The 22,509-nt window shown below is 42.0% G+C and overlaps 1 protein-coding gene across 3 annotated transcripts in view; it reads right to left on the bottom strand.

Annotated features, from left to right (window-relative positions):
• Window positions 1-16,601: 16,601 nt before the first annotated feature.
• WASL (WASP like actin nucleation promoting factor) overlaps window positions 16,602-22,509 on the bottom strand; it is a 50,691-nt gene continuing 44,783 nt past the window's right edge. The window contains exons 10-12 of one of the 3 annotated variants that reach the window (XM_090136939.1): window positions 21,702-22,222; window positions 21,010-21,118; window positions 16,602-19,805 (exon numbers count right to left, since the gene is read on the bottom strand). In XM_090136939.1, coding sequence (XP_089993065.1) covers window positions 19,744-19,805; window positions 21,010-21,118; window positions 21,702-22,222 — 692 coding nt within the window. In that variant the 3' untranslated portion in view covers window positions 16,602-19,743. The remainder of the gene's footprint in view (window positions 19,806-21,009; window positions 21,119-21,701; window positions 22,223-22,509) is intronic. The other 2 variants (XM_090136926.1, XM_031615139.2) reach the window with 2 other exon arrangements.

Here is a 22,509-nt window from a genome sequence, read left to right as displayed (position 1 = left end):
CATAAAAAACAATCATCTGTGGTCATTATCCCATGGCCAAATAGAAGCTGGAACTTGGGATCTTTTGAGGAAACAATGCTAGAAAGCAGCCATGGTTTAGCCTCTAAACCTTGGACAGCTTTGTGAAGGATGAGAAGCAGCAAAATGTTTAATGAAATGACAGTAGCAACTAAATAGCTGAAAAGGCAATGAAAGAAAGAAATCAGGGAAAGCACAATGAAGACTGCTTGGAGGAAGGCAAGGAAATGGAAAGAAAGACTTCAAGGAAAGAGAGAAGAGTGAAAAGTGAGGAAAGTAATGGCACAGGACGTTAAAACTGGTATCAAAAAGGAGGGTAATTCAGAGAAAAGGAATACTGAAAAGTGGCAGATGAGGAAAGAGAATAAAATCAAGAAAAAGTAAAAGAAGATAGAATTCAAGTTTCAGGTCAGTGACAGCTTGAGTTACTTCTTTACAGTTCATATATTTGGGAAGTGGAAGAGAAATAGATGCAGTCCAAGCTGCAGCCTGCAGTTGCTGACACCTTGTTCATCAGTCCTGTCTCCATCACTGCTCTGCTGATGGAGATTAATGTTTCAGCTAAAAAGTAAAGTCACAGAAGCGCCAATCACTTGTGGTTATTTAAGCTCCTGAGGCACACTCCTTCCTGAAGTGTCAGTTCTGTGTCCTGGCCAAATTCTAATCTGGGTAATTACCTTCTGCCTACATAAACTTCACAGCACTTTCAGTTGGAGGCATTTCAAAGCCTGTTTCCTAGCAGAGCTGTGAGACAGGGCTCCTAAATACACCTTGTTAACATTTGATGCCCCACTGAAGGGGAAGGCAGCGCCTTTCCTCCCTGGGTGGGCAGCAGTTCTGCACCCTCTCCTCCCGGGGGCATAAACAGCTTCCAAGAAGCCATTTGTTTTCCTTTCAAATAGGTGATGGAGCACCATATGACAAGCACACAGCACTGCTCTAGGAGATACGGTGTCGCCTCCCAGTTTAGCACTAGCCAGGAGTGGAGGGCAGCCAAGTTGTGCTCCTGCTGAGTTTCAGCTCTCCTGGGTGCAAACACCCTGTAGTTGTGCATCTCTCTGGGGCCTGGGGCCTGCTGCTGAGCTCACATCACTCTTTACACCCCTCCTTTCAGGCACAGGAAGGAAAACAACCTCCTGTGAAGGTTTGGCTGCCTTTTGTTCGGCCTATTTGGTAAGTGTGTCAGCTCCTGCACATCCCTATGCTTTCATTGGGGCTGAGTGCCTCAACAAAGAGGCTCTGGGATGCAGGAAGTTCCTCGAGTGAATTTGAAGTATTCCCTGTCCACTGTCTGTCAAAGACCAGCCAGAGAAATCATACACACAAAAATCTCTCCAAGTGAATTGGTCAGCAATGGTAGAGCTACAAAGGATAACCAAAGTCCTTGCTGCCACTGAAGAGGTGAAGAGGCAGGCGAATACAGCAGATTAGTGTCTTTAGGAAAAGCCCACATGTTCTTAGAACTTTGTCTCATTGTGAATGGCAGAAATGCTGACCTCCTCCGAAAAGCAGGAGGTTCCTGATAAAGAAAAAAGCAAAACCTGCCTCCCCTGAGCTGAATCTCTCCTGTGAGTGTTTTCTGAATACAGGCTGGTGAGGGAGCGGGGGACCCTACAGACCATTGAGGTCACACTCTTGTTGAGACTGACTCTGAGTCCTCCTGGTGCCCGGCTGCTCTTCACCATGTGACACAAAGGCCAGCTGTCACCTGGCTGCTGACATAGCAAAGCATCAGAAAAAATCAGAGCTTAATTTTAACCAGTAATTGCAGTCCTTTAGTCAGTGATTTATCACCTGGGGAAGTGCCTGAGCTTATAGAAGGAAAACAAACTTGAAAAAGTCCAAGAGATTCTTTTTCCATGAAATTTTATGCCCACCTGCTGAGCCCCTTGTTCAAAGTTTTGGATAGTGACCTCTGTTCCTCTGCAACTGCGGACTCAGTGGGGGGTAGACGTGCTGGTCCAGCAACACACTCTGTTCACCCCTCCGGCCCCATGGAGGTTGCTCCTTCCCACTGAGCGGGGCAGGTGGCCAGCAGAGCTCCATCTGGGTGAAGCCACCTGCATTTCCAGGGCCTGAGTCTGTGCTACATGCAGATGAGAAGCCAGAGGAGCTTATGCACACAGTTCTAGCAAGATTTTTTGGAGGATGGATGACCTGGGACCTGGAAGGATGCAAGGCAGAGGGGAGCAGGAGGTTATTGCCAAGGACCCTCCCTCACCTGCATACCAGCCACCTCAGCATAGAGGACTAGCTGTGAGTATTCAAAACTTCCATTCCCCAACTCATATAGTTTCCTCAGAAGTTCATCAGATAGATGAAAGTAATGTAGAAAAATGTAAGGTGAATAATGTAGAGCAGCTCCCTAGCCAAAAGAGAAAACTTTTCCATAGGTTAATAAGAGAATGACTCCTAACTACCTTAAAGTACCTGCAGTTGGTGGATGTAATGGGAGAAGTAGATCCAAGAACTATTCCTGGGTGTAAGCCTAAGTGAAACATCATCTGGGAGAGTGCGTACAATTCTGGTAACTAACAGTCATGACAAATTGTTTTGAATTGGAAGCGAGACAGAAAATGGCTAGGATAATTGGGAAGCTGAAGAAGCTATCCGATGAGAAGAAATGGGAACAGGTGTTGGGATCAGTCTAGCCAAACAAAGGCTCAAAAGGATTTCAGCTTATGTCTATAAATACTGCAAAGGGGAAAGGGCTATTCAACCACAGGACGCTGTTAGCAGTAGAAAAACAATAGATGTAAACTGTGCATGGCTACATTTGAAGAAGAAATCAAAAGAAATCTTAACAGAACATGAGGGTTGTCAAAAGAGCTTTCTCATTAAAAAAAGAGTGGGCAAATTTGATGTGTTAAAATAATGCAGGAAACTTATAAAAAGGACAGTTTGGTATGGTACTCTCAGTAGCAGAAGTTTGAAGCTGATGACACAGAAGGTCCTGCCATTGTTGTTTTAATGCTATTAGATGTGATAACTCCACAAGATCTGCAAATGGTAATAGTACTGAAAGATGAAGTTGTAAAAAGCTCCTACAATTTGCAGTAAGATGTCTTATTTTCAAATCTGTACAAGTCAGCTGCAGCTTTATAAAAAGATTATGACGTGGAAGCCCAGGTCTTTCACTAGATTCTGGCTTTATACCATCTGAACTTTATACCAACAGGAACCAAGTGCAAGAGGGAACAAAATGTAGTTCACATATTGCTAAGTCCAGCTGTTTTTGTCTGATCTCTGTTTTCAAAACCCTGCAGTTAAGACAGAATTCATTTTTAGATGCATTCATCTAATGTCAGAAGTTGAACTATCAGATAAATGTCTTCATTCTGTATTTTCAGTTCTTGACTAGGACTGAGTAAGCTAGGTGGTTTCTCAGAATAACAGAATCACCAAGGCTGGAAAAGACCTTCAAGATCATCCAGTCCAACCATCCACCTATGACCAATAGTACTCATGTCCCTCAACACAAAATCCAAACGTTCCTTGAACACCTCCAGGATCGGTGACTCCACCACCTCCCTGGGCAGCCCATTCCAGTGCCTGACCACTCTTTCAGAAAAATAGTATTTTCAGAAAAGTAGTATTTCCTGCTCACAAGCAGGAAACCTGCAACCAAGAGACCTTGACAGGGAGAATGAAGCCTTGCACTGAAATTCGGAGGTGAAGGAGTGAACTGCAGCTAGTGCACAGCTAACCCCACAGTTAGAGGTCTTACTTTATTGTGATGGTGGTGGCAAACACCACCAAGCAGCTGTGTGTGACTACTCAGTGTGGAAAGGAAAAGGATGGATTGGTCCTAAAGAAAAATGGAAATACTGAAAAATTCTGGCCTTATTAAAACCATGGCAACAGCCTCCTTCTCAGGTGCATTTATTTCTCTCTGTAACACTTTACCTGTTCAGTTCAAAATGAATATGAATTTTAATAAGCCTTTTTAATAGCACAAGTGAATCATTTTGTACAGAACTCTGACACATGGAAACTTGCTTATCGTTAAAATATTGTCAGAGCAGAAATTATCTGGGATTTTGGTAAGAACTAGAACATTCATCTCAGAGCCAAGTTTGGGGACTACGTTCTGGGCTTTGCTTCTACTATTTATGTACTCTTGGGTGAACTGCTTAATTTCTTATACCTCTACTTTGCCTTAGAGATAGCAATATTGATATGCCTCAAAGTCTTGTATGGTTATGACCATACAAGTCTCAAACACTGACTCATGCACTGACTCAAATTTGCTTGAAAGATATTGGGGTCTCTAAGATGGGGCATTTTTTTTAACATTTAGAAACATTTAGAGCTATGGCTTTATTTTGTAATGAATGTTCTTCAGGCCTGCAAATGAGCTACATGTCCAGCAGTGAATTTCACAGGCACCTGAAGGAAGTGTTTATGTGTACACAAAATGGGATCACTCCTCTTGCTAGGTCTCAGTTTACTTCTCTTTAAATTTGTGATACATGCATATGTTCCTGTGTTTCACAAACAAGTTGCAAGGCAACTGTGCTCATGTTTCAAACACTGCTGAACACTTCCTTCCAGCTTTCCATTTTCACCTTCACTTACCACAGCAAGCTGGTCTTGGTAGCACAGGGCAGGCAGATACCAGCAAATGCTGCCCACATTGTAAGCCAGTGGGACAGACAGCAACACTGGTCCAAAAGGTGTGTGACTTCACAGGTAGCACTCAGCCAGTGCAAAGGTTTCTGTTTCATCCAGGTTTATCACACTTGGGTGCCAGGCTGGACAGTGTTACTTGACTTTCAGTCAACTCTCTTTTGTCCGCAGTGGCTCTGTAGGCTGCACCTCATGTAGACTACATCTTATGACAGGCTTAACTTCTATCTATTTATACGTGATCCCAACTTCAGTTTCTTGAAAGTGATTGAAAATAACCTGAGTTCCAGTCGCTACAAACACCCTGACTGCTGAATTTTAGATGTAACACCAGCACAACCCCAGCAGAATTTTGCAGTTCTGAAACAGCACTGTGGCAGTCCCTGTTGTCCCTTGTTTGCTTCCCTGGTTGCATACTACTGTCCCTCTCTTGGTCCAAACCTGCAACTACTTATGGGAGCTAAGTACAAAACTAACCTAGAAAGAAAAAACAGAGCACTGTTCTGCTGGTTTGGCTCCCTGACCACTTGTTGCAGGCTCTGTGCTGTGCCGCTGGTGCAGGGAGGAGACCCTTTAGCCAGAAACAGGAAGATGATGGTATCTGGGCAGCATGCATTTAGATTGGCTTAGATTGTTCTGGATACATACCCTCTGCTCTTTGTGATCCCTGTGACAACAAAATGTGGATGTTGATAGCCTGGCACAGCTGAGCAGCCCGCATCACCCTGCTGTGCCACTGGCTCCTGGTCTCAGGTTCCCACTGTGATGAATCCCATGGATCACATGGAGAACTGGGCTCACAGCTGGGTGTCAGACAATCCTTGGCTCTAATTCCACTCCACTGGCTTGCTGCTATCAGACACGGTGTGTCTCAAGGGCACTGAGCAAGTCGTGCCAGCTCCCTACTTCTGCAGAACATAGAAGTTATTTCTAGAAAGTGCTTCCAGGGATACCATTGCTCCAAGGCAAGATCAAGCATAATTAAATCAGTCATTAAAAATATATTGTAGATTGTCTCCCTCAACAATCATCCATTATATTTATCACTGGGAAGTTTTCTTAGCGCTTAGTCTTCCCGACTGGAACGTCGAGTCCATTACTTTTGATGTCATCTACCTTAGACCCATAAAACCATTTAAAATGGATTATTCTTGTTTGTCAACCTCAAGGAGCAGCCACAAAGAGACCTGGGGGTTCTTGTTGTCGGCAAGTTGAACACAAGCCAGCAGTGTGTCCCTGCATCCCAAAGGGTCAATCGTACCCCGGGGTGCACCAAGCCCAGCACTGCCAGCTGCGTGAGAGGAAAGCATGTCCTGCTCTGCTCTGTGCTGTGTGGCCTCACCTCCTGCACTGGGTGCAGCTTGGGGCCCCACAGTATGAGAAGGATATAAAGGTATAAGAGTGTCCAAAGAAGTGGGAAGATGGGGAAGGGACTAAAGGGCAAGGTGTGTGAGGAGCAGCTGAGGCCCCTTGGTTTGCTCAGCCCAGAGCAGAGAAGCTGAGGAGAGGCCTAATGGCGGCTGCAGCTCCTCACAGGGAGCGGAGGGCAGCGCTGAGCTCTGCTCTGTGTGACAGCGACAGGGCCCGAGGGAACGGCATGGAGCTGTGTCAGGGAGGGTCTGGTCTATGGTTCTGCAGTTCTATGATCTGTGAGTGACTGTACAGCACATTAATATTACAAAAATGCTGTATCTCATCCTGCCATTTACATGCAGGGAAGCCAGCGCTAAGGGTACTGGGCCCTTTGATATTCATCCTTAGGATCCTTAATAGGATCACAGCTTATTGCACATTAACTAGCTGTGACCTAGGCAAGAGCACAGCTACTGAATCACAGCTTAATCCTGAAGCAGACAGGTACCCCCCTGCAGCATGCTACTCCGCAGCCCCTCAGCTGTATTTCCAACATATTCAGGCAGCAGTGCCAGAGGAGGAGACATGGTGGTGAGTAATTTGGAATGTGGATTTGTTATCAGATTTAGGTATCTGAGCAACCCAAGCTTGCTTTCCCCTTCACTCATCTTGCCCATCAGTTTTCTGACATTGTCCTGTCACGATGACACTAAGTAGTACTACCTGGGATAAAGTGACAGTGAAGTGACATGTGGTTCTTTCAACAGGAAAGGGGCAATTCATCACTTCCAGGGTGGAATATATCTTAGAATGAGAGTATCAGCCTGACTCTGCATGTCTTGTGTGCTGTTTCTGTAATAGGACTCCCATAGGAGGGACTGCCCAAAACACAATCCTGGACTTCACTCCTTTGTATTTTAATGGCTGTTTAAAAATCTGATTTCCAAATCAGCTTATTTCCAAGCTGACAAAATGTCTATAGCTCTAGATTAGAATCACAGAATCATAGAATATCCTAATTTGGGAGCGATCCCCAAGAATCATAGAATCACAGAATCATAGAATTGCTTGGGTTGGGAGGGACCTTAAAGACCATCTAGTTCAAACCCCTCTGCAATAAACAGGGTTGCCACACACAAGGATCATTGTGTCCAACTCCTGACTCCACACAATACCACTCAAAAATCAGACCCTTGTCTGAGAGCACTGTCCATATGATTCTTGAACTCTGGCAGCTTTGTACCATGCCCACTGCTCTCTGGTGAATAACCTTCTCCTAACATCCAAACTGATTCTCCTGTGACATAGCTCCATGCCATTCCTTCAGGTCCTAAACACCTTCAAGATAATTTCAGTTTGACTGTAACATTATTTCCTTATGTGAATTTTGATGTTAATGCATTTCTTGAGCTAACTCAGGTCCACTCTCTCACTTCCTTTTTGATGAAGAATGGAGGGTTCCTTTCTTCCTAAGGAGACTGGTGAAACTGTTAAGGTCTACAAATAGCAAATGGGATGGAAAACCTCTACAGGGTCATTCAGTCCTCTGTCTGGGGCTGGGAGAGCTGCAGTGATCTCCCTGAAAAGGAGAAAGAAGATGAAAAGTGTGTCCACTCAGTTCTAGCCTTTCTGCTTCAGGAAGAGACACCGAGATCCACTCCACTCTGATGAGTTATGGATGTTTATTGCAGCCTTGTCTTCCCAGCCTGCTGTCCTGAGATCACAGGACCAGGGCCTCAGGGCCATTGCTAGCATTTAGAAGCAAATAATGGACTTGGACATGTCATTTCAGATACATCGTTATACCTTAAAAGCAGTGCATCTGATTTAGTTGAAGCAGGCTGGGAATTACCTGAAAGTAGAACAGGAGTTGCATAATTTATTACAGACGGCTTTTACATGAAAATATGGATTTAGTCTGGAAATGCTGCTGAGGCTGTAGCTTTACCCTGTCTTCCCATCTCTTAAAACAGATATTTTGTAATGCTTTAAAATGTGAACACCTGGGCTGAGAAGTGGCAGAATTTCCTGCATGATATCAGCACAGACACTTTTGAAAAGGATTCCCACCACAGCAGGAGAGGACTGCTTCATAAAACACATCAGGAACTAAAGATGCTATAGCCTTTATGCTGTTCCTGCAAGCACTTCAGTGTTTCGCATAGATGAAGCTTGCTTTTTCAGTGCTTGCCTTGGGACATTTTTCTGTTTAATAACTCCTCTCAGAGAATGATCAGCATGATCAAAGTGTTATCAGCTTGGGCTCAGATTGCTCTCATCAGTGCCAGTCCTTCCCTAACACGTACTTGTTCTGGGATCTGTGTTGTCATGTAAAAAGACACCATGCAATCTTTTCTTTCCCCTTTAATCCTCATCTAGCATTGCTTAGGTCATGGGAGATGTAAATCCATGAGGTAAAGAAAAGCCAGCACAACACCACCAAGACAGAGCAAATCAAAGCTCCATCAAGCTGCCTTTTCCTCCCTGCCAGCTCTGAACCAGAACAAAGAATAAAACACCTTTTCATCTTACGTCTCATGACAGATGAAGAAAGAACTTCCCAGCAGACATCAAACTACAGAAAGGCTTTTAAATCGCTGGGAATGTTTCAGATAGAGGTTCTGTCCCGGTGGCTGGAAGTCTGATAGGCAGAATGGAGAGGATTCTCTGGCAGATAAAGAAAAATAAAACTGACACTGGGTCTAAATGAATGTTGTTCTTGAGCAGGAATGTTTTCAAAACAATTTACAAAGCATTTTCATATATATTTGGTGTTTTTCTCTGTTCTAAAAAAAATCTTTTACATATTTTATTGGAAACCAGATGCCTACAGCTACATAAGCACCTGCACCACACATGAAATGTGTATTTACAACTTGGAGGATAAAGTAAGTTTGTTCTAGGGTTAAAAATTCTCTATCTAAGGAATTTGATAAAAGTAATGTTGTGTACAGAACTAGCCTGATTTCTATTGCAAATGACTTCTCTAGACACTGCAGGGCCATGGCCTTTCTAGAACCTAAATCTCTGCTTGCAAGAATTGCAAAAACTGTAATGTGAACTGGTAGATCTCTTGATATATTCTTGTACATGCTGTTATCTTTCTGTGCAATGGGTCACCGCCTCAGATAGCCTGACAAATCTTTCCTCAAGCCTGCTATTCCAGGCTTTGTTTCTGCTCTATGAATTCTATCAAAAGCTCATGTGCCCTGGGGGTGTTTCAGGGTTTGATCATAGATGCTGCAAAATTGCTTCAGACGCTCCCATCTCTGGTATAACTGTGTATTTGTACACCAGGTGTGTTCTACTCTAAGATATAGCGGATGATTAAGAAGAACCACTGATGAAATGCAGAGAGAACCTCATAGCATGTTTTCCCAGCAGGTAGCCATGATACACATGAGAGCTGCTCAATGAAGATAATAAACTCTCCCTCTCAGCAGCCTGCTATCTCCATTTCTCACCACACCTGTGGCTGAACCATCACACACCAATTAAACCACAGATTCTGTTGCTACTGAGCCATACACTGTGTTCCTGTCACAGCCCCCATCCTTTCTACTCCCAGAGCACACCAAGAATTTGACTGAGTCCATACCAGCATCTCACTCCAGTTTAATACTTCCACATAAAGCATGGTTGAAAGACTTTTGTGATTGGTAAAATACAGTGCTTGATATAAGGAGCAAAATGTGGAGAAAGTCACAAACATCTGTGAAAGCTGTGGTGAATCCTCCCTTGTAACTTGAGCAGCAATGTTCTATTGCCTGAACCCTTCATTCAACCTCTTCTAGTCTGATCTGGATAGTGTTAGAAAAGTGCTTACAGGACCTGAATAAAACACTGTCACTCGTGCACAGAGAAAATATCTAAACTGAATGAAAATCTTTGGAATTAAGACTAGTCTGAGATTTGTTTAGCAAGGCCTTCAGAAGTTGCCCTGGGCAGGAACATCTTGCCAGTTTTGATTAAATGAGCAATATGAAAAACAAAGCTTTTGTTTCTTTTTTCCTTCTTTAATACTGCAGAAGTGATGCTACTAAATTAAAGTCCAACTGTTTGCATAGCAATAAAAACAGGAGGTCAGATTTAAAGAGCTGCATTTGCTCTTGTGTTTTTTGGAAGACCTCTCTGCCTCTAAACTGACAGCGCAGCTGTTCATTCAAAATTATGCAGAAAGATTAAGAAATTCTTCGTTTGGATCCCAAAATATATGGCAAACACAGCACTTGGAACAAAGCGTGGAGCGCATCCTTCAGCTGAAACAGGGAGCCATCACACTGCTACCACATGGCTGCAGCACTTGATTTGTGAAGTACAAACGGTAAAGCTATAAAAGAGGAAAATAAAGCAATCTGACTTCAAGCACATCTAGCAACAGTTTCTCTTAACATGCCACGATGGTCTGCATGGCTGATGATGTAGTGTGACTGTCAACCACCAGCAAAAATATTATCACACACTTCAAAGCTATTGGCTGCCTTTCCTCAAATTAAGTCAGAGCTTTAATGTGCAGCATGATGAAAACAGGATGGCCCCTTTCAAACCACAGTGATAGAGGCAGATGAGACAGTAGGGCGAAACCTACAGAAGCCAGCAAAACACAGAGCCATAAACAGAATGCCTTCTCTGCTTCAAGTCTTCAGAGCCCCTGAGCTTTCTAGAGGCGTGGCAATTGCACTGCTGCACCCTGTGGTCTTGCAGATGTGCAATTCGGTGTACTGACCCGTTCCTGTGATTATATAACTCACACCTGCAAAATTAGTGCTTTTTACATCTTCAGGAGGAAACGCGTGGCTGCTCACGGCCAACCAGCAGCGAAGCCTGCTGCATTACACAGGCAGAGCTCTGTGGCCACCTGACAGGGGAGAGCTGCTGCAGCTCATACAGGCACTGCCTGCAGCACTCCTGGACTGGGGCAGCTCAGCAGCCAGGACTCAATGTTCTGATCAGCTAAGCTTCTGACACTGTCCGTCACAGTGAGGTTCTCCTGACGGGACCTGCTGTGATGGGATGTGCTGCTGAACCTGGGGAGGGCATTTCACTTGTATTCCACAGGATTAGCAGCTGCTCTTTAAGTTCCAAATGCTATTCCAACTCACATCTTTCGTATGTAGTTTATTAATGCTAAATCCATAGAGAACTGCATGCTGCAGCTAGGTTTCCAATGCTGTAATTGCACAGGACATTATATTCAAAAGCACTGTTTAATGCAGCACCAGAGTATGATCCAGCATTTATACCCACGAACAAACAAACTGCTCAGATTAACTCTGGGATATGGCTGTGATTCTGGTGGTGGGGATTTTGCGTTTTTTTGAACACTTAAAAACGGCATCCACTTCTGAAAATCAGGCTTAATAGAAAAACAATTCTTAGCATTTTGTGAACAGAGAGAATTAAATTTTAACAAGGCATTTAAAATACTTTAAATGTCCCTTCTGTGGACTGCAGCACCTTGTTCTAATGCTGCCTTGCTTGAGCAGGGCCAGATGACCTCCAAAGTCTCTCCCAACCTCAATCACACTGCGATACATTCTATTTTACCTTTGATGGGCTGTTACCACCCTTATGCAGAAGTGTCACTGAGGCACAGAGAAGGCTGGGTTGAGATTTGGCTTCAGGTAAGACATCTAAAGCTAAGTGTCCAAAGTGCACATGCCTGCCTGCTCACTGGGGTCGATGCTCTTTGCAGGCAGTGAAGATCGAGTACTGTGTCAGAACAGTGGGACAAATGGAGACATCTGAAGCGTGGGACAAAGGCAAGGGGCCCAGCTCTGAAAGTGCTTTGGGAAGGATGTAAGGGAGGTTTTAAGGAACTCAGTATCATTGGAAAATCAGGAACTATGAAGATGTACAGTGATCACAAGAATCACAGAATGGCCAGGGTTGGAAGGGACCTCAAGGATCACGAATCTCCAACCCCCCTGCCACATGCAGGGCCACCAACCTCCCCATTTAATGCTAGACCAGGCTGCCCAGGGCCCCATCCAACCTGGCCTTGAACACCTCTAGGGACGAGGCATCCACAACCTCCCTGGGCAGCCTGTTCCAGTACCTCACCACTCTCTCTGTAAAGAACTTCTCCCTGACATCCAATCTAAATCTTCCCTCCCTCAACTTCAAACCATTTCCCTTTGTCCTGCTGTTATCTACCCTTTCGAAGAGTTGATTCCCCTCCTGTTTGTGATCTCATATTGCATCTCGTTTGTTCTCCTCAACTTCAGATCTACTGGAAAGGCTGTTCTGACAGTGAAAATGCAAAGAACATGAAAAGCAACTTTAACAACCACAGTATTTGGTTACATAAAATACCTTATGCTTACAGGTAACAGCACAGCGAGGTTAGTCTTTGAATGTTGGCAGAATACAGGTCTCACTAAATTCTGTGCTGTGGTGTAGCTGAATTTGTCTCATTAACAAGGTCTGTGGTAATGAGGAACAAGGAATGCTGCTGCTCTAAGTCAATTTCAGATTCAGATTCCACCTCTAGACTGGACAGGCTGCTTGACTGAGGCAGACTCCCCAGCAGAACAGTGACAATGACTGTCACTGCCTGAGGTCCATGTGAGAGGCTCCTGAGCTCCAAAGCCTAGAGTCAGTGCACATGATGAGGCAGGCAACGTGCCCAGCAAAGAAAGGTCCTAGTATTTGCTTTTCTTTTATTTTCTGTGCCAGCAGAGATCTCTTTCAGGTTGACTCCTTGAAAAATACATCTCAGACTGAAGCTATTCTCTTACCAGCCAGCAATCTCTCATGTTCCTCACCAACACAGTGCTTTCTCTACCGGTTATTAAATACCTCTTCAGCTAAGTATGTAGATAATACCATATTTCCTCCAATAGGAATCCACACCAGGATGACTTCCATTTGCTCTGAAACAGCTCATGTATTGCAGTAGCTGCATGTCATAGACTACTAAAGATGTTTTTCAGACAAGTGTCCTATTTTTGAGATGAGGTTAGGAGATATGTCCTGTAAGAAATAAGACATTTGTAGTGAAGACCACAATGACTGAGAGCAGTAAGAGCTGAGACATGACAGGGTATCTGCAAGAAAAAATAATTGAATTATCTGGGCAGGACATTGGCTCAGCAGTAGACATGAGAGCATCCTGGATCCTGCAAGGTCAGCACAGAAAACAATGTACCACAAAAAGAATCATTTAAAAAAACTGCAGGCTGGTTCTATATGACATTTGTCTTGCTCTACTGGACTCTACTTCTCTTTCTGCAGACTTGTAGTCATTTTTTAATTATTTTTTTCAGATCTCTGAACACTACATAAAGTGAATATATTTATTTCAGTTTTAATCACTAAAACACAGTAGGGTTGTGCCTGCTTCCCAGGCATCTTGCGGAGGACTTAATTTTGTTGGCAACTTTCCTTTACTTCTAGCCTAATAAGAATTCTGCTTTATCCCATAGTTTGTATTAGAATCGAAGTAATTCATAAAGAACTAAGTTAATAAATTCATTATAAATTATTGTGAACTATTCTCTCCATAAGCAGTAACCCACATGTGACAGGTCATCTGGCCAAGGAACACATCACCAGCATAACGTGCTATATTCAAATACTTTTCTAAGAACAGAGAGTATGCATGGAGACCTTCTGCCAAGAAAATCATTAGTTCCCTCCCCTCTCTAAACCACACTATGCCTTTCAGATATGGATGCCAGTTTTTGAAAGGTCATCTGGAAATATCTAAAGATGTGTTCTTTGTTTAAAGCCCAGTGATCATATACTATACTTTCCATCCAATAATTATATTGATTCACACGTGAATGGACCAATACATTAAATAATAGGACTTGGATGGGATGCTGAGCACTAATAATATTATCTTCATTCCAAAAGCACACTGAACATCAGAATACGTGCTCATATTTTCTCTTTCATGTGATCTTGGCACCAATTTTGGTGGGTCACTGAAAGTAATGCCTCCTCTTTATTTCTATGGAAAGTACAACAGAAGCAAAGAGCATAGTAACACTAATTGATAGAGCAAATTCTCAGCTACAAAACACTCTTTTTCAATGTAGCCACCACCATTAGCCAGTTCTTGTGGACGAGCTGATTGAGATGCTCTTTGTGGTGTGACAGCTGTGCATGGCTGTCCAGAAGGTGGCTTGTCTTTCACATCACTGTTACAACTGCTGAAACACACCACCCACTGCCTCACTGTGCTTTCTTCTACCGTTTGGTCTCCACATTCAGTGTCGATGAATGTCAGCAGGTGCCATTTTTTCCACATGGAGGAATTCAACAACACCTTTTTGCTTCATACACACTTCCACCACATCAGAAACCATTCTGTCAGACTGCCCCTCTGCTGCCATCTGTCACATGGCAACAAAACGTCACAGAATATTGGTGGAAAGGTTCAACCTCTACTGCCATACCAACAGTATCTTCCTCTGATGTTATGGGCCAACATAATAAAACAGGAAGCGTTACTTTTGGAGCAGCCCTCACATTTGTTTTCATACCAGATACTCCACTATCAACATGGTTTAAGATGCCAAATTCAGGCACAACCAGTTTGATGTAATTGGTATCAGAGTAGCTCAGTTGCTCTCCAGAAGTACCCTTAAACATCTTAGGGACAGTAACTAAGTTTCAGTAATGCCTACTGCAAGGACTGGGGTGTTACAGCACCTGCAGGTAAAAACTTAATTCTTGATGCACTCCTTGAAAGAGAACACATATAGCCACTATATTTCTGCTTTGGGCACATACCTTTTGTCCTAACACCAACAACAGAATCACCAAGGTTGGAAAAGACCTTCAAGATCATCCAGTCCAATCATCCACCTACCACCTCCAGTATTTCCCACTAAACCATGTTCCTCGGTACCACATCTAAATGTTTCTTGAATGCCTCCAGGGTCGGTGACTCCACCTCCCTGGGCAGCCCATTACAGTGCCTGACTGCTCTTTTGGAGAAGAAATTTTTCCAACCTGGATCTCCTGAAATTATTCTCCAGAGACTTTAAAAAAAAAAAGAAAGAAAGAAAAAAGCATTCCATGGTTAATGTAAACTGGGTCTAGACAGCTTTTTCCATTTCATTTTGAACACAAAAAGACATTCTCTGTTGATAATTCAACAGGCATAACCTTGACAAAGGACTACACATGCCAAGGGTCATTTCTTGCCTCAATCAAACAGGCACTGTTTTCATTCAAAGGGCTATTCTAACCAGAAAATCACATAGCTTTCATTATCCAGTGAAATGGGGGTGAGGAGTTAAGGAAGAGATACAAGCATTTGAGCAGTCTGAGTACCTGGTACCCTGACCATCCAGGAAAGGGCCAACTCTCAACAAAGGGCTTCAAATCCAGCTCAGCTGTTCTGGTAGTTGCCTGGTTTTTAACATCAACATTCAGAAGAGCCAACGGCTGGCTCTGAGTGCCTGCCAACTGCATTTAAGCAAACGCTTCATGTCTGATATATGATACAAGCATTATATTTCTTATTGTCAAGCTTTAAGCTTCAGGTACTATTGTGTCCCTCGGTCTGCACATATAAAAACATAAAAACCTTCCCATCTAATCCTCAAGTAACAAGTTTAAATACGTACTGCTTGAATAACAGACTCAGAAGAAACAAGTTCATGGAGGGAAAAACAGACAAAATAACAGCTTAAGAGTTACACTCAAAGATACTAAAAACTCAGAGCACCAGCAAAGCAATCTTTAAGCATGCATGTTTGTCAGCATTAACAAAGATGACAAAACAAATGCAAAATATCAAGCTTTTCCATTGAGAGTATGTATAAAGCTGTTTAGAATTACCTGTCCTGCAAGTATTAGCCAAAACTACACCAGAGTATGAACCTGAATACTGGATAAATCACTGCTCTCATAAATCACTCTACATTTTGCTCTGCAAATACTGTAAAATTCAGCACAAAGTAAAATTTGTCAAAAAATTATTTTAATACGGACACGTTGGCGCTATTTTAACATTCAGTGTGTTCACACTTCCAAATCCGTGATTTCCGACTAATAGTTTATTCCTTTGAGCAAAAACTAGATGTGTTGTAACAGTTTGCTGATATAAAGTCTCCTCTGTAACTGTACAGACATTTTCACACTTTCAAACAGTAGAGAAAGGTTCACGTTGCTCTGCCCTTTTTGCTCACAAGAAAACCTTAGGCAATAGACAAAACACAGAGCAAGAGGCGTTCTCACTGCAGTGGGAGAGGACAGTGCTGGTCCTTTTCAGAGAGGTTTGATATCATCTAAGCTTCCCTAACCCATTTACACTCTTCTATAAATAAAGCTGCTTATCGCTGTACTTGAGCTTCAGGAGCTTTAATTAGACCAGGAATTCCTCTAACGATTAGATAAAGGCAGTTGCAATGGATCAGTAACAGCCTTAAAAACAAAAGAGCATCTCCTTTTTCCTCTTCACCTACGTCTCACTTAGGAAAGTAAACCACTGTCAAATAAAATCATTAAAAAAATAACAGCCTCTTTTCAAAAGCATTTTTAAAGCTTGTTGACCGAGCAAAGAGAAAAATCAGAAAGTGTTGAATTAATATATAAGTAACAGTTTCAAATTGCTCTCCACTTACAGGCTGAACACCCGAGCAGCAATAAGTTTCAGAATACAGCACACACCAGATAAAAAATGTGAAATGCCAGGTGCCCTTCAGGTGCCTTAGAAGAGGAAGCAGGCTGAAGCACTGCAGCATACTAGATGGGGATTCACATCTGTAAAAACCTAGCAAGTCACAGCACCCACTGAGAAGAGTTAACCAGTTAGTACTCATGCTGGATTAACAAAGCCAAGTTTGTTTGACCTTGAAATGTTGCTGTGTTATTGCACTTGCCCCCAGCAGTAGCTGCTTCCAGAGGAGCTGTGAGCAGCTGTGAGATCTGCCAGGAGGAGAGGGTGTCACATTCATTGTGTTTACTCACTGGCACAATCCAACTTTCCAGACGTGAAAACTACTGCAATTTGACAGTCACTATTTACTGCTTTGTGAACATGACTAGGCAACCCAAACTACTTTTAAAGCGTATAAGCAAGATGTACATCTATTTTAAAAGCTGTGCCATAATTAGCACTTACAAACCACACAGTTTTACACTAGTTGGGTCAAATTAATTTTATTATGCTCCATGATGAATTGCCACCAGTGCAACATCCTATTCACTGTACATTTCAAAAATTCACATACTAAAAATTTCAGTTTGATAAATGGAGAACTGAATGATTGAGAAGTTCTTACGGATTCCATACATACAAGTGGCTAGCTGAAATTGTCTATGCACATAGAGTGTTGAAATACAAAGCCTCATGCTAGTTTGTTAATTGCTAAGGCTATCTGGACAGTCATTTAATTGGAATATATATAAGAGAGGCCTTCATTACAATGTTTAGCAACAATGCACCAGCATCATGAAATGTTATCTTCTGCTCACAGTGCGAGTAGCAGAGTGCTGAAGCATGCAGTTATGACTAACTTAACTGCCACTGCAGTCTTTATGCCTGAAATTTCTCGTGTACATACACTATTTTAAAGTAAATATTAACCTGGACACCACAGAATGTGAGTGTACTTTTCGCATGAAGAAAAGGAAATGAAAACCCAAAAGCTTTCTTTGGCCAGTATCTACGAATTAAAGTTTTACTCAGTAACGTAACTTCAGAGCTCCCAAAATCTGGAAGAGAAAATTGATAAATGAACTGTGACGCTTAATTACAAACTATATCACATAAATTCCAGCTCTGGGAACATAACAGCTAAACATGTCTAGTAAGTAGCATGTTAGGAAATCCTCTAGGCCTCATCCGCTTAATTTAAAATGCCCTATATGCAGTTAGAACAATGAAGGAGCAGTGCCAGAAGTTATATAAAAGCCATACAAGTACTTTCCTCCTACACAGGTTCTTAACTCCACTGCCATTAGCTACCCGTGGCTGCGCTTACACCTGATCCAACATTCAAGCCACTAGAGCAGCAAAGCTAGTAGAAAGTGTTTCCAGCAGCTGAAGGCAATAAGAAAGCTACTGCAAGAAAAATCAGACCACTTGGAATTTTTTTTTTTCTCGTGTTATGTGCTTAAATTACTCTCAGAAGGAAGTTATCATCTTCTGAATAATTTAACTACAACCTTACTTCTCCCACTACTTTTAAGAAACTTTCCTTTCTTCTCACATGACTAAATAAATTTGCTAGAGACTAGGCTATCACTGGGTTAGAAATCCAAGCCATATCGTGCAGGTCCAGCCTGCCAACATCAGGTCGTCACTGGGTTTCAGTCAATACAATTCTGATAACTTAAATCAAGTTTGATACCTCGACTACAGTCAAGGACTCAAGACACTATGCATTAACTATGTTCCAAATATGACTGACTTAACTAAACATTCTGTGTCAGATGTATATTTTTTTTAAAAAAATTCTACCTGAAAAATTACAGTAAGTACAGTAATTAATGTTGCAGATATTAAATACCCACTTAGCAAAGATTAGTATTTTATAATAGGCCGATACGCCAATATTTACTGCACTACAAAGTACAACGTATAAATGTTCAAGCTGTGAAATAAGAATCCCATTTTTTGTCCACTTATTCAAATACTACTCCTGTGAGTAGGGGTCTTGATCTTCATCACAACCCTTGGTCTTAAAGCCAACGTATGAAAACAGAATATTGCCATGAAGTTTCAGTATGTCGTCAAACCATATGCTGTGTTTTCCAACTTTTTGGATGTAGGATTGGTGTTTCAGTATTTGCCATGTACCATAACACAAAGACTGCAAAGTAATCCCGCTTATGTTTACTTTATTAGTACACCAATGCCCTACAAATTTTTAAAAGTAATTAAACATTATTGAAGCAAGCATTAAACGCAGCCCTTCAGCTTGAAAACCACATAAAAATGATTTTAAAAATAAATCAAACTGTAGCAATTGCGAGCCTCCAGTACAGCCCCCAGTAATTTACATTTCTTCATTCTGAAAAGTCAAGAACTAGGAAAAAAAAGGACTGAACCGGTCTGCATCAAAGATGCCTGTATCACAACATAAAGCCATCCCGTTTAATTCTGATGGAGAGTTCCCTAATTAAAGTATTCAACTACTCCTGCTATTCGACAGCAGTCAGTATTGCTACAGTGAGGGCAAGGCAATCTTCTCAACTAGCTGTGCACTTCTGTAGTGATTTTGTTTTACGAAAAGTATACTGCTAAGATTTGAACTGCAATGTTGTGATGTATCTGAAACCATGCAATAGTATTAAAACAGCCTCAACATTCAAGTAGCATTGCATTTGAAATGAAGGGGCTAAATAAACTAAGAGCTGCATCACTTAAAGAACATAGTGCTATACTAGGTTTTAATAAGAAAATTTAGATACAGAAAAAGTAGGGTATGAAAATAGTGTTTTCCTTCTTGCATTATAACTAAATTACATTAAGGTTTTTGTCAGTCTCACATGTTACATTTAAACTCCCTTACTGATGGAATGGAAGGTATTCACATGTACATGATCATTCAGGTGTAAACTTGCACACATTAACAGGGAGTAGCTTTGTAGAGGATTATGACAAACCTTTACAGATTAAATGAGGTATTGCACAGATTAATAAAAAAGCAAAAGGCAACAAAAATATACAGCAAATTGGTAGAACATTTACATAATAATTTTACAGAATCCATAGACAGAAAGTAGTGTTTAGTATATCATTCACCTTAAAAAATATATATATAATATAATATATGATCAATCATCCCACTCGTCATCATCTTCAAAGTCTTCTTCATCATCTTCATCCTCATCTTCATCTAAAAAACAGGAAAAACAAGATGCTTGCATGCATCAAATTCTCATTACAAAAGTGCTATTGATTGCTCCCAGAGCCTTCTGACAAAAGAACAAGCAGTTTGAGGAGGTCAGAACAAGACATTTGATAATATTTTAAGGTTGTTAGACATGGCGTTCAGTTTAGACTGATAATGGATGAAAGTTAAATCTTTATCCTTTCTGTAGGAAAAAAATACTGCTTTACAGATATAAGAGGAAATAATCAAATATGCATACTCTATTACTCCTTTTTAGAGAACACAAGAGCAGCCAGCTTGTTCCAGACTGAATTTTAAACTTAAGACAGATAAATTTCTAGAACCTAAGAACTGCTATCTCAGGGTTATTCTCTAGCTGTTTTCTATACAAGCAGATAAAAATATTTTCGTGAGCTTAGGACTGTTGTGGTTACTGGAATATTCTAAATTGTGCAATGCACAACTGCAACTTCAATGTCAGATTTGTTACCTTTATCCAGCCTTCCATTTGTAGTTTTTGCATGATGCAAATTTTTAATGATATAAACGAGCGATTTGTTTGGCAAGAGCATTTTCCCTTCCAGGAAATGCTGCATGTAGCACCCTTCCAGGATTTAATTAATGTGAAGAACCAATGTAGATTACAACACTGGGCACCAAACCACTAAACTACATTTAATAGTCAATTGGTACATGGACTGCAAGAGTAGATCTGGTACTAACGCCAGCTCTGGAAGAAAAACATGTAGCAAAGTCCAAAGGGAAGAGATGCACCTCAGTGGCTGCACTGCAGCTACTGAGCTGCATTTATTACAAACTGGTATTACAAGGAGAAGTGCAAATCATCTTCCAGCCTTACGCTTTCCAAGCACTAAAGATTGAAGAAGTGATTCAGTACTAGAATGGGACTGGTCAAGCGATGTGAATTATCTGCTTGTTACCCAGCAGGTGGCATCCAAAGCACACAGGAAGCCACAGTTTTAAGCATGTAACTTTCTGCAACAGCCCTGGCTTCTACAAACACATCATTAAAAACCTGTTCAAAACATTTTGGGAAAGTATTTCAGATAACTCCAAAATGCCTACAGCATTCTGTATTTAACTGCATGCTGAAAATCCATGCCTTTTCCCCAGATTTTGTCTTCAGTAGAGAGTTAACACTTGAAAAACTGATGCCCAGAGGTGAGAAGAATTCCATCAGGCTTACCTGAAGAATGAATGGCTTTGCTCCTTTTCTGCATAACTTCCATTAATGCACCCACAATTCCTGAGGTGGGTGCAGGTGTAGGTGGTGCACTCTCCTGGCCATCAGATACCTTGGAAGAAGAGACTCGTTAGATTGCTACTATTAACAAAACAGAATCTGTGTGCTTCTCAAAAAACCTTATAAAATCAATGCATTCACTGTCAGCCACAAAGAAGACTGAAACTACAATTTCCTTTATAAGTTAACAATGTACCTCGAAATATGAAGTTTAATTCTATTCTTTTACCATACTTCAGTTAGTCTATATTGAAGTATTACAAAAACAACATTTAGTGTTTGCCTTCCAGTACTGTTACTGCTTAACTCATCCCCTGCAGATGTTTAGAAGATTTGACTGAAGTATTCATGACATCAGCAACCTCTGATAGTTCCTGCAAAAGTTCTTCACAGCCATGACACTGGGGCATCAAACACTGCTGTATGCCTAAAGCTTTACTGAAAAGTGAGAAATTTCTAAACAAGAATAATTTCATGCATCAGTACTCATTCATAGTAAATTCACTTTCTAATCATTTATACAGTAGTACTGTTTAAGGCATCATTTCAAAAACTGCCAGAAGCCATTATTCATATTGCAATACTGCAGCCATCTGCAAGTCCCAGAGGGACTTAAATGAGAAACATTTACTTACAGATTTGAGCTGTATTCCCTGTCTTATCTGGTCTAACAATGCATCTCTTCCTGAGCAAGACACCGGTCGACTGTTCTGTTCTACTTTCTTTAACTGGGCTCCTTCTCTGATTTGATCTAGGAGCGCCGCTTTGTTTCCTGCAGGAACTGGAAGCTGGTGATCGACCTCTGAAGGAAGGCCTGGCGGTGGAGGAGGACCAGGAGGCGGCGGAGGAGGAGGAGGTGGTGGTGGAGCAGATGACCCAGTGACCGGCGGTGGCGGTGGCGGAGGAGGACCGGATGGCGCAGAGGATGAATGCACCGGCGGTGGAGGAGGATACATCCTGTTGGGGGGAGGTGGGGGCACGGCGGCACCTGGTCTAGATGGAGGTGGGGGTGGAGGTGCCGCTGTCGGGGCTCTCGAGGGAGGTGGAGGTGGTGCCCCTCGGCCTCTAGCAGGGGGAGGAGGAGGGCCCGAGCTGTGGGGAGGTGGTGGTGGAGGCGGAGGGGGTCCTCCTCTGCATGGTGGTGGTGGTGGTGGAGCTGAAACAAAAGATAATTTAACAATCGCGTTACGGAATACTCTCAAGTCTTTCAGAGACTGGCAAAAGAAGGAAAAAAGGGTTTGACTTGGTTTTTGCAAGGATCTCTGTGCATGTACAAGTTTTACCAACCCTGGATTAAGCTGAAGATCACTGAATATAAGCTGTGCTTATATGAATCCAAATTAAGTTGAATACAGCTGGTCTCTGTCATTTATTTTGTAAACTCTTGTAAAAGCAGTAACACTGCAGGGAGCAAGTGCAGTACAGAAAAAGACTGAAGTCACT

The sequence above is a fragment of the Phasianus colchicus genome, chromosome 1 (genome assembly GCF_987193195.1).
Source record: "Phasianus colchicus chromosome 1, bPhaCol1.hap1.1, whole genome shotgun sequence".
NCBI classification, from domain to species: domain Eukaryota; kingdom Metazoa; phylum Chordata; class Aves; order Galliformes; family Phasianidae; genus Phasianus; species Phasianus colchicus.
This window is presented reverse-complemented; position numbering and strand designations above follow the sequence as displayed.